Here is a 12152-nt window from a genome sequence, read left to right as displayed (position 1 = left end):
TTTTCAATTTTATTATTGGTTTTTTCAAATAGTTAGCATCATTGAATTGACTTCTATTGCAAATATTTTTCGAACAACTTTTTCGTTTAAAATTTGAGACTTATTGTTTATTTATTTCAAAATTGATGTTTGTTGTTCATCACTCTGTTGTTTCATTGATCAGTGTCAATTCTTCTTTTTTTTTTGCAAAAGGGTGCAGCTTCCCCGTTGGTGTATACTGTGCTTCTAACGGCTTGATTTGATCCATTGTTCAACTGTTGCAAGCAGCAGACCCACGGCCGAACACTAACTAATTAAACTTTCCTGTTTATTCTGCAAAACGTTAATCACAGATACGTTGGATACCAAACCATTCAACTGCTTTATCCCTGTTGGCAAAGGATTAAAATACCACCGACTGACTGAATACTCAAAATTGATTTTGAATGGAAATGTTGGCCTGCGGTGTAACAGTGGTGCAGCAGTCAATCTGCGCTATTGTTCACAGTTTGGCTTCCAATTGCGATGCTTTTTTCGGTATTGGTTTTTGGTTATGTAACGAACATGTGGCGCTCGAATTGTTTAATTAAAAATTGCCTTCGAAAACAATTCACAGTTCACGGTCAGCATTGAAGCACAGGTATATGTGCAATGTAAAAACGAAACACTGCACCTCAGATTGATTTAATTAACCTTAGCTGGTCAACTCGGTCAAGCGCACAGTGATTCACAACACACTGTTGGATGCACCGAGGGATGCATCACAGATTTAAATTGCTATAGTCGTCGTGTGCTACGACGATCTTAGTCCTTTATTCTCTATGTGTGTATGTCTTGTTTAAAAGTTTCATTTCATTTTCTTATTGAGTTTAACTATAGAGTTTCGTTGTTTACATTGGCCTTAGACACTTTCATTAAGGGAAAAGAAAATGTGTAGCTTTTCCTTTTGCATTTCGCCGTTGGGCCCGGTTGTTTTGCATTTGTTTCTTTCGTTGCACGCTTTCTCACACTGTGCGTGCAAAACTCGCCGAAACGTTATGCTGATGATGCATCAGGCAAGCTGTTTTGACAGACTCGACCGCCCGGCAGGCTCGCGAGGCCATAGCGTAATTTTCTTTGCCACCGCCGGTGCCGCAATCACTTTTTGTCCGCACCGTTGGCCTACTCCGGCGGAAAAATAATGGCTCCCTCGAACCCCGTGGGGAAGGCTTTTGAAGTCGGTGTTTTTTTGTGTCAAGGTCTTTGGCGGCGGCGGCTTTTTTTCGATGCATTTGAGGGGTGGAAACAGCTGCGCTCGTCGGCGATGGTATGGGGGTTTTCCCTCCTTTTATTTGGCGCTTTTCCGCAACATTGATTCGCGCTGTGATGTCGGCTAGATCCATTAAACTACCGGAGACGCATCGGTGGCTTCAATTACCTTTTTCCATTGGTTGTTCGACGGAGGTTCAAGGTTGTGCAGTGTGTCTATCCTTCAATTCGATTTTTATTAACAGTAAAAATGCGTAACGATTAACGCTCGCAAGGAAATACGTCTATGCTGTATGGTTATTTATGCATGATCCACCGAATCCGTTTCCGCAGTGGCTTAAAAAAATGCCATTTAAAATTGACCCGTTCGACACCTCGGGAAAACTACCTTTTCCAAAGTCAGCCTTTACTCAAACATCACACGCAGAAATGCCCTTTTTTGAACGATCGATTCACTTTGAAATTTGCTTCCTCCATTTTTTGTACCTCCTAAAGTTCATCTATTTTTTCTCTCACAATGTGTGTGCTGTTAGCAGATGCGAAATTGCATGTGCACCGCTGTTCACTCTTGCAACAATTCTCAAACGATACGCGGCCAGAGGTTTCGTGAAAAAAAAATACACCCTTTCATGTTGATTCATCTTTGAAACGTGGAACAACAGACGTGGGGAAAACGTTTTCATGCGATCGATCGTGGTGAATCCTTTTTTCTTGAACCATATCCAGATCTGTCCGTTCCATCATAGTCAGTCATCAGGTGGAACCAATGTTCCCGAATGATGTATGGATGGAATTTCATAAACGTGCCAACGTGAGGACAGCAGTGACACAATTTTGTGTTTCAAGCTATTCGTTTGATTCGGAAAACCGGGGGGAAAGAAGCATAACATCTTGGATTGGGTTTATCCGGTTAATACTGAGCGTGGTAATATCAGATTCTGAAATTGCTATAGCTTCGTGTGTTAGTGTGCTAGTCCCTACCCTGGCTCCGTTTTTGATGCAATTTTATTTAAATTTCGTATCGTTTTCTTTCACTTCTTCAATCTTAAATTTTCACTACATTGAGTTAATTCTTCTTTTAGTGGCAAACTTTCCTTCATTTGATTTGGGTTGTTGCATGGCTTGAAACTTCCCTTCACCTAAAACAACGAATAAGTTGGCCGTCTTAAGAGCTACTTGGGCCATATGGAAGCCCGGCGGTAATTCTCTCGTTAACAGCAAGCTGCTGGTGAGATGCAATGTACCCGAAGCTTTATGATATTCATTTCGAGGAAAACGCTAACGAAACAATCTACTGCCTCCTGGCCACGTGAGATATGATGATGATGCCGCAGGAAACTTTCGCTCGCCAGCATAATAGAAAACTTTATTCTTACTCCCTGCGCTCCGGGAGTCGTCGCGCTTCTTGTCCTGGTCTCTGAGCTGGCTGAGACGGCTTTACGTCATCGTCTTCGCTGCCTCTGGCCACTTCTTTTTCCACTTCATGCATTCCGTCTTGTTGTCTTGAGCAGCCCAAGTCGCTGCCAGGCTCCACTCATTTGGGGAAAATGGATAGTCCTCAGTTCACGAGCGGCGCAGCTGATGAGAAATGGCTTACAAAGTTCCTGGTGTATAAAGGAAGCTTTTCATTTGTCTTGGGAAGCTTTCATGAATAATCTTGTGCACATTGCCGCTTTCTTATTTCGTTCTGCAACCCACCCTGGTGTGATGTCCCATTTCGTGGGTGCTAAATTTGAGTGCACTTAGATATGACCTTACCCGTTGAACAAAAGTAATTCGTAACTCGTACCCCCCTCCCCCAGGAGAGGGAAATGCTGGGAAAATGTAAGCGGTAGTCGTAAAAAGTTCTTTCTCCAAGGGAGGAACGCAGTATGATCAAATGATTCTTTCTTGACGGACGGAATAAAGTTGGTTCAGATATTGTTTGTTGTGTTGTGCATTGTTCTGAGCGGGTGATGATGGGAGTGTTCGCGAAAAGTTTTTCTACATTACAACAGTTTTCATTCCCTCCATGGGGACAGATGGCTTTTACAGGAAATTTGGTATGACAGTTTTATAGTTTATGAACGCAAGTGTTTATGAACAAACACAAGTACTCATCTCTAAAAGCTGTTGTTGACAGATAATGTTCTTGCAGGAATGTTTGTTCTTCTTCTTCTTCTTCTTGGCGTAACGACCTCTTGGTCATGCCTGCCCGTTAAGGGCTTACGAGACTTGTTTCCCTGTTGTACGTGGATAGTCAGTCCTCTCGTACAGGGGAGGGTCCGGTCTCGGTTGGGATTCGAACCCTTGCCGTCGAGGTGCTGAGCCTCGGCGCTCATGGGCCGATTTTCTAACCGGCGCTACCGCTCGGCTGTCGCGGACCCCCTGGAAGGAATGTTTGTAGCAGATTTATTTTGTTCTTCATTCTAAACTTGATGTATTCAATATTATATAAGGAGATTTATCTTGATGGAAAAATTAACAACACTTTTCATTCACGTTCCAAAATTTAATATCCAACAAACGATATTAAAAGTAAGCTGTAACGATTGGCTTCGCTTATTCAGCCCGCAACAGCGTTGCATATTCATTAAACTGTATTGGAATGTGTGCTTTCCGTCCGTTGCTTGAGCGACACAAACTGAAACAATTTCGAGGAATGCATATTTCATCTGACTTTCATAACCATGCACAAGTTTTTCCCCGATTCTTGCTGCTTTTGTTGAGAGCAACGAAGGAGAGTCAACGTCGTGTGTTCCTCTTTTCCTAGAACGAAACATCACGTTGCTTTATCCTGTATATCCTGCACAACATCCCTGAGTTATCCGGGGAAATGCTGCCGCCTAATGCTTGTCGGTGTCTGAATACATTTATTTTCGCTCGGATGCATGTTTTCGGTTTCCAGGCAGAGCACCTGAGGTAAACCGTGAAAAGCATAAGCCATCTCTCGCCTCGGATTTGCGACGTGTTGGATTCTCGTTCAATGCATTTTAAATTACTCGCCAAAAAGCTGCTTTTAATGAAATACGTTTCATCTTTGCGTCTGCGAAGCATTTTCCGAACGACCGTTTGTTTTCCCAGAATGTATGTTTTTCATAACTGCAGATTTGTTTCGAATAATATTTTTATGAAACTAACTCTATTATTTTTTTCCTTTATTCACAGGTTACGTAAGAGAATCAAGAAAAGGTACGTATTGTGCGCAAATCCAGTAAGTTGATTTCTCCTTTGCCCTGTTCAGCAACGATTGAAACATATGGCGCGGGATATTTATTTATGTTTTCGGTGGCATGTGTTCGACCACTATGTTAATTTCCGAAGCACCAGCACATGCGGGGGTATACTATCGTGTGAAGATCAATTTCAGTTTGCTTCGATTTCGTTTATTACTTCATTAACTCTTTGATCGTGCTCTTTGAAGCTCACTCGATGCATCATCTCTCAATTATATTGGAAAAATGATGTCCTCAATTGCTCGCTGATGGGTTTAAATTGAGTTTACGATACTTTCATGATTCTCCCGCGTGAGGGAGACGCGACTCGAAAGGTTATTCAGCCGAAAGTAATGAGTAAAGAGGGTCTGTAATTTGATTGTGATTTAAAAATAAAAATATGAACGTGGGTTTATTTTTGTTTTACCTCTAGTACATTGTGGTTTGTTGTATCCAAGAGATATTTTATCGATTTATTATTTCAAGCTTTGTTTAATTTATTTTAATAATTACAATCAGTCGGTTGTCAACATATAAAAATGAAGAATCATAAACAATCGCACTGATTGCTTTAACCAATGTCATATCTTGGGAGCATTTAAATTAGCACCTACGTTAGGAAACCCCCAACCACCGTTTCCTGATTAATGAATTAGGAACCTCCTGTATTTTTCCTACTCGGGCATAACTTTCACACTGCTCTGGGCGACCAAATTAACTATATTACGCCCTGGAACAATGACAACGGATAGAAAACCGTACAATAATAGTCTGTCCGGGGGGAGGACGTGATCCTCTCGGGAGGACAGTTGGAAAAAAGGCTACAAAGTTTTCCGCACACAAAGAAACTGTTTGTGTTTGCAAGACGAGGGGGCACAAAAATAAAAGGGCGGGGATGCTTTGCCCCAGTTTTTCTAGGTCAACAATGTTTAGCAAAATTGCACACATGATATGAACGAGCGTGTGCGGAAAAAGGAGCTGGAAAAGGGGAGAAAGGGGCTGTGGTTAGCTACGAGCGCCACAGAGAACGAAATCTTTGTCTTTAGCTTGGTAAAGTTTGCTCTTGGTTGTTTTCTTTATACAAAAAATCACACCAACCAATAGTCGGATGGCTGTTGTTCTACACTTGAGAAAATTCGGAAAAACTGTCTTTTGTTATTTCGATTCTTTACTCCGGGACATGTGTAGGTCTTTACTTTCAATCTTGAACCTACAGCTCTTCATTTAATATAGTTAAAATTTTCTTGTGTCATCGGGAGGAGAGACGTACATAAATGAATAGCTGTTACATGGAACCTTCGTTGTCAAAAGTTGTTTGCATTCCATGGAACATCCTCAAGGACAGTGTTGGGACTGTGTGTTATGCCACCATTGCATGCAGATGCTGCTGCCATGGAGATGCACTTTCTTCTTCTACTGAACCGAACGGAACTGCACTCTTGTGTGCGCGCTCTCGTGTAACCATGCCATATTTCGGTTTGCCTTACTCTACTCCGGTGCAAGTAACCACCCAGGCACGTCCTTGTGCATCACGCAAACATTAGAACGAAAATGGATGGAGCTGGAATTGGACCGAAGTCGTGCTCCTCGAAGCGATCACAACACTTTCGCGAAAGTATGGCAAACTCGTTGAAGAATCTTAATTATTGCAGCGTTTAGAATTGATACTGATGTGCGTGTACTAACTCCTTGGCGAGGTGGTGGAGGAAAGTGCACTCGGATGCACAACCGTATAGCTAGCGCAAATAATGTGTTTGTGTGTGCATTTTGGAAATTCTTCGCTTTAATTGGATAACTTGCGCTTGCGAGAGCCCTGGTTGGAATCTTGAACGTGTTGAAACGTCCGTAATTTTCCTGTGCTCATCGAGAGGTTTGCCCACCTACCGAGGTAGTTCGTTTCATGGAAAACACTCTCTAGAATGAGTGTATGTTTGTGGGCCAGAACTTTACACAGAAAACTTTATCCCCAACACACACACGCGCCGGCTCGGCTGCCTTCGACCGCGTTATCTCGGTTGTCACTTTGGGCCAAACCGAATCTCTGTCCTTCACGGAAGAACACTGTGCTACTGATTTCGCACGCCCCGCACGAAGCTGATAAGAAATTTGGCGGCCCCCTGTTCCCTGTTGGCGCTTTTGGGTTTGCCGGGCGAACAATTATTCTAATTCCCGCCTAATGACATTCACGCGACTAAAAGAAAGAAGCGCGAGAGAGAACATACACATCTAACCATCGCGGTCCAACCATTGCGTTTGAAGGCGATTAATAATTAAATTCATTTAGATGAGGCGATTCTCAAGGCGAAGATGGTGAATGGGCAAGAAGGCATCAAACGTTGTGAAATGGTGGAAGTGCGTGTGAGAAAAACGGTTGCATTCGGCGAGTGAAGTTCAAAGAGCTTTCCAACATTCTGAGCGGAATTTTGTTGCATAATGTACGTTCAATGTTGTTTGTCTAAATTTCGAGGCACTCATCAAACGCTGGTGGTGGTTTTAAGCCACCTCGATGTTGGTTCTATGGCTTTGCCTTCACTTCTCCACTTGCATGTTATCCAGAATCCAGTCATGTTTTGTTTTCTTTTTGGCAATGGTAGCTGTGGAAGTTTAATTTTTGCGCATGCTCCTTCGAACAGGGTACGTTTTCTTAATACCACGTTAAGCAGAACAAAGCTTCTACCAGAGGGTAATACTTAAACTCTCTACTATGTTTCATAATAATTACGTAACGTTGGCGAAAGAAACCATACAGCAACAACACCGTTTAAATACCCTGGTTGATATAAGCAGGGCAATTAAAATGATATTTGCATACGTTAACTACATTGCAAAAGGAAATAAAAAACGGGTACGATTTTCCACGATTTCCACCCTGTAGTACACAAGAGAAAATTCAGAACGATTGCTTTTACACCCGTTTGTCTGGTGGGTTGTGTTTTTTTTTCGTGCACACACCATTGTTGAAATAAAAAGCGCGCCTAGTGAAATATTGCCGTTTTATTACTGGGTCAACTGTTTCGGATTTTTTGTTCCTTTCGTTTCGTTCAGTTTAATCTTTTACTTTTCCACGCTTTTTGTAAATAATCGCACCATTTGCACAATCCTCCCATGTTGTTGTTGCATCCTTGCAATGGAAAAAAGTCAACACTCACACTTACCAGACACGGGGAAAACAATTTGTGGCGATATTTTTTTCGGGTTTTTGTATGCATCAATTTTGTCCTTCCCCTTTCCTTATCAGCAACCACCCAGCAGCATTGGAGCACCTGTGCGCGCCATTTTCCCGTCAGCCGGGGGATGGTTTTTATTTTTCCTCGTTTTATGCGATTGCAGGCGAAAGTTCCGTGAGTGTGTGTCCGACCCCTCCCCGCGGGAAAAAGCAAAATAAAAGCATACAAATCATCCTGGTTGGGTATTTTTTTCGGAGCCGGTCGTAAAAAGTGTTACAGTTGCCCCGTAGGGGTTTTCCGGGGGGTGGTTTTTTGTTGGACATTGCAGTTTGTCCAGACACACCATATTTGTCCAACGAAAAGCCGAGGAGAAGGTAGCTGAGTTTGGGGCATCGGCGAACCTGAGGATGATACTCTCCTGACCAAGCGCACATTTTTAATTCGGATAATTTCATTAAAACTTGTGCAGTATCCCTCTCCGGCTCGAGACTCTAGAACTAGTTTTGGGCTTATAGTTAGACTTTCCGCCCCAGCTGCTTCCTAGTAGTTCTAGTATTAGCTGAAATTTCCAACCCAACTTCTCGACAGTGCGCTTAACCCAATTTCGAAGGGCGAACAGGACCACAGGGAAACTCGTCTACAACAACCATATGCTGCTGGGAAAGTCGTCTCCTCCCCCCCTCCCACTCCCACAGTGTGTTGTAAAAAAAAGTCCCCAAATAGGCACGAACTTTCTCCAGTGTGCAAAAAGGCAATGTAACGAAACGAATCCACACTGATAACGGTAGTTGGTTAAAGTTTTTGAAAAACAATTTCCCGAATAAATAGTTCCACTGATTATGGCAGTTGTGTGTGTGTGTGGTTAGTTTATGTCCTGTGTTTGTGTTGCTGTGGCGTCCGGTACGACCCATTTCATTACGAATGGAGTTTTGAACCACGTCCGACTGTTGCAACATGTGCTAAGGCTGGAAATACTTTTCCTGGACAATGTGAAAGGTCATAAGTTGTCATCGTGTTCGGGAGAAAGCGTTGGCGAGCATGTGACATACTGACCTTGATTGTTTTCCACTTGCGTTAGAAACTTTGGTCCATGAGTTATTTGTTAAAATTGGACACTTCAGAAATTAAAAATGAGAAGATACAAATGCTTGGTGCATACATGGGAAAGGGAAGGAAAACATTCCAAGCACCCTTGAAGCATTCCAAGAAGGAAAAAGTATTTAAATAACCTGTGATCAGAAGGCTTTCCATCGGAATAGTGCAGATGTAATGCTTGAAGAAGGAAAAAGTGCGGTTGGTTTTTTTTCCGAGCATCACTACACGTACACGTCTTGTTTGAGAAGAATAAAGCAAATAGTTCACAGTCCACTGCACAAGCTCGTTTCTCTGGCTTTATTCCTACGAGTTCAGCTCGTCCTTGGATGTGCAGTATTCGTTTGATGCACCACTTGATGGGAATGCTTTTTTATCTGGTTTGTTTTAGTTCTACTTCAGGAATGGATTGCATAAGTCATGCTGCCGGAAAATTACTTTTTACTGATTAGTTTGTATGCTTTTTACATGAATCTTGTGTTTCCAACATTATTGTACACATGTTTTATTGTGTTAAAATTATTTCTTCCACCAAACTGCCTGCAACAATTTTCTTGTGCAATCATTAGGATTTTTTGTTTTAAATAAAGTCGTAAGTGACCGACATAAAAACGCATTGTTGATTAGATGCAAGCGTGTTTACGAAAGCGCAAGCGAAGCAGTGAAACCACATGAAGATGCTATTAGGCAACGTGTTTCTTCGCCGCTTATGTTTTTTTCCCAGCACACACAGCTTTAAAAACTCCCATTACGAAGGCCGCCCAGTTTAAAAGCTCGCGAAACGACGCACAACGCAAGGTCCATTGCCTAATCGGGTGTGAAGCGTCATAAAAAAAAAGATCTACTATCGGCAGGGGTAATAGGGAGTTACTTATTTGAGGTTCGAACAAAACCGCCCTACTTATCTCGGAAAAATGGTTTAAAAGTTTTTAAGTAACGTTACAGAGAGCCGTAGATAAGTTTTCCAACCCCCTCAGGGTGACTAAGCGAGGGAAGTGTTTTTTTGGGAGGGTGGTTTCATACTTGCGGTCTTTTGTTCATGATCGATTGACTCGGGTGTTTCCCATCGGTTTTCCGTTTCCGTTCCGCGAGCTATCGGAACGAAGCGTCACCAGAAGCCCGGAGGTGGTTCTCTCGTTAGAGGATTAAAGAATTACTGTCAGACGCTCGAACGAACAGTCGGCTTAAGTTCGCCCTACATCACACCACGTGTACGTGAGTCGACGTGTATTGCACGCCGGGCAAGACATTGATGGATACACTTGCCTCCGGTGGGACGTGTGCGGAACAACTTTCAGCCTTACACAATCCAGCAGAACATGGCCGGGCTTCCGCAACGTGTATCATGTTGGCTGGCAGTTGCTGCCGATGGCAAAGTTACTGCATTCGTCCGGGTCCATCTTCCTTTCTTTCCTTCCTTCCTTTTATTTTTTGCATCGGATCTTCCTTTGGTGTAATCCAAGAAAGAAGAACCAAGAACCCGGCGACGTCGGGAAGCAGGCACACGATAGTCTAGGTTCATTTATTTCCCTCGCCCAGCGAGCGAACTCCGGCCGAGTATCAAGGGACCCCGACATCGTTTGACGCATCCTCCGCATCCCATCAGCGCTCCCATTAGACTGTCTTGTTCCATCAATCGCCCTCTTCGCCGTGCTTCACTCCATCCATCCCGAGCATAATCATCACCAAGTCTGGAAAAATGTCTCGTGCTCCCTGGCTTTAGGCCTCGTCTCTCGTCTGCCGGGCGATAAGAAAGTGAAAAATTGCCTACGAAACTGACGATGCAGACGAAATCTCCTGACGCTGTGGGCAACACACACACAGGAACCTTCCGTTTCCTTCGCTAAACGATGCTCTGTGTCAGACACACAGAACTCCGGAGCTCCGGCGGAGCGCTCGGAAGGCAATTTTATCATGAGCACGTCACGGCGAAACAATGGGACACGGAAGAAGAACCAACCGACCGACCGACCGACGACGACGGATCATTAAAGCCCCCCCCGATGTAATCAAATTACTTGGATAATTTAACGGCAGGACAATTAAAGCAGTTGTTGCTAAATTGCATTTGGTAATAGATTTTTCACAGCTCGCCAGAGCGCACGGTTTTTTAGGATCTAATTAAAAGTCTTTATAGCATCCCACGTCGGATGCGTCCCGTTTTTTTTTCCTATGATCCACTTTTAATTATTATAACGCTCTTTCAATCATTGGGAAATAAATGTAGTTGAAAAGGGTAACATTTGATCAGTTACTCTATTCATGGTAGTGATGGGCACTCCGGAGCGCACTAACGGCTCCGGAGCAGGCTCCATATCAGCGGTTCCGGAGCCAGCTCCGGCATTAGCTCGGAACCAGCTCCGAACTAACGGCTCCGAGCTTACGGTTCCGAAGCCGGCTCCGCACCGACGGCCGAGCTTACTGGACCCTCTTTGTCTTTGATCGCAAAATCTCGCAATGAAAGATTTGTGGAGATTAGTTGCTTTTTTCACACCCGACTCCGGAGCCGTTAGTTCGGAGCCGTTATTTCGGAGCTGGTAGTTCGGAGCCGGTAGTTCGGAGCTGGTAGTTCTGAGCTGGTAGTTCGGAGCTGGTAGTTCGGAGCCGGTAGTTCGGAGCCAGCTCCGGAGCCGACTCCAAAATTTACCGGAGTTCGTCGTAGCCGGCTCCGGTGGCGGAACCGATTTTCCCATCACTAATTCATGGTAAACATAAAATAGGGCCGAGTTATGTGAGAACCATGCGAGTCCATAATTGGCTCGTCGTCTTGTTTTCCCATGGTCATCGACCAATGCACTTCGCCTTTGGTCACTGAACAGGCATAGAAGTAAGAAACGACGTAGGTCCACCCTTGACATGACTGTTTCTTTTAGACCCTTTGCTCAAAAGGCATGAGCTTCTAAGTACGGGTTGTGTAGGTGAACACACACGGATCCTTCAATTTTAAACATTGTTGCAACCCACACGTCGTGTCTCTCTGAACCCCCACTCCCCCCTCCCATCGTCTCAATGGAATGATTACAATGTTGCATTTCCGTTTCGTAGAAAGGATATGCTACCGAACCGGCTGCTGGTGATCGGAAGTCAACGACGTGTATTATGATTCGTCAATCAATTTCCCTTTCCCCCCCGGTGTGAGTGGGTCGTTTTTACTGCATTTCTCCAAACATTGCGCCCAGCGTTGGCGTACAAAATTTTCAATTGAATCCTCTCACACCCAACCACCTTCAGCCCGGTGCGTTTGGAAGAGGACGGGCTACGGGAAATTATATCCTTTCAACGTTCATTTAGCTTATGATATGGTGCGGTGCACAAGGTTCAACGAATCCGGGCGGTTGAGGGTCGTACGGTAAACGAGCTGTGGACTTCCGGGTGCCGTTTCCTTTTGGATCGGAGAGAGTTCTGCTTCTGAGACGGATATGATGGGTTTGGCAAACTCCTGCGGGGTCACTTTCTGGTATGTTTTTTGTTT

The 12152-nt window shown here is 43.9% G+C and overlaps 1 protein-coding gene across 3 annotated transcripts in view; it reads left to right on the top strand.

The window, feature by feature from the left end:
- Window positions 1-12152, top strand: part of LOC131266116 (disintegrin and metalloproteinase domain-containing protein 10) — a 51488-nt gene that overhangs the window by 27685 nt on the left and 11651 nt on the right. For all 3 annotated transcript variants that reach the window (XR_009178358.1, XR_009178357.1, XM_058268477.1), the window contains one exon: window positions 4375-4398. Coding sequence is in view for 1 of the 3 variants with exons in the window: in XM_058268477.1 (XP_058124460.1) it covers window positions 4375-4398 (24 nt within the window). In the remaining 2 variants the exon portion in view is untranslated. The remainder of the gene's footprint in view (window positions 1-4374; window positions 4399-12152) is intronic.

Source organism: Anopheles coustani, chromosome 2, assembly GCF_943734705.1.
Source record: "Anopheles coustani chromosome 2, idAnoCousDA_361_x.2, whole genome shotgun sequence".
In the NCBI taxonomy this organism is placed as follows: domain Eukaryota; kingdom Metazoa; phylum Arthropoda; class Insecta; order Diptera; family Culicidae; genus Anopheles; species Anopheles coustani.
Note: the sequence above shows the minus strand (reverse complement) of the source record. Positions and strands in the feature narration are given on the sequence as shown.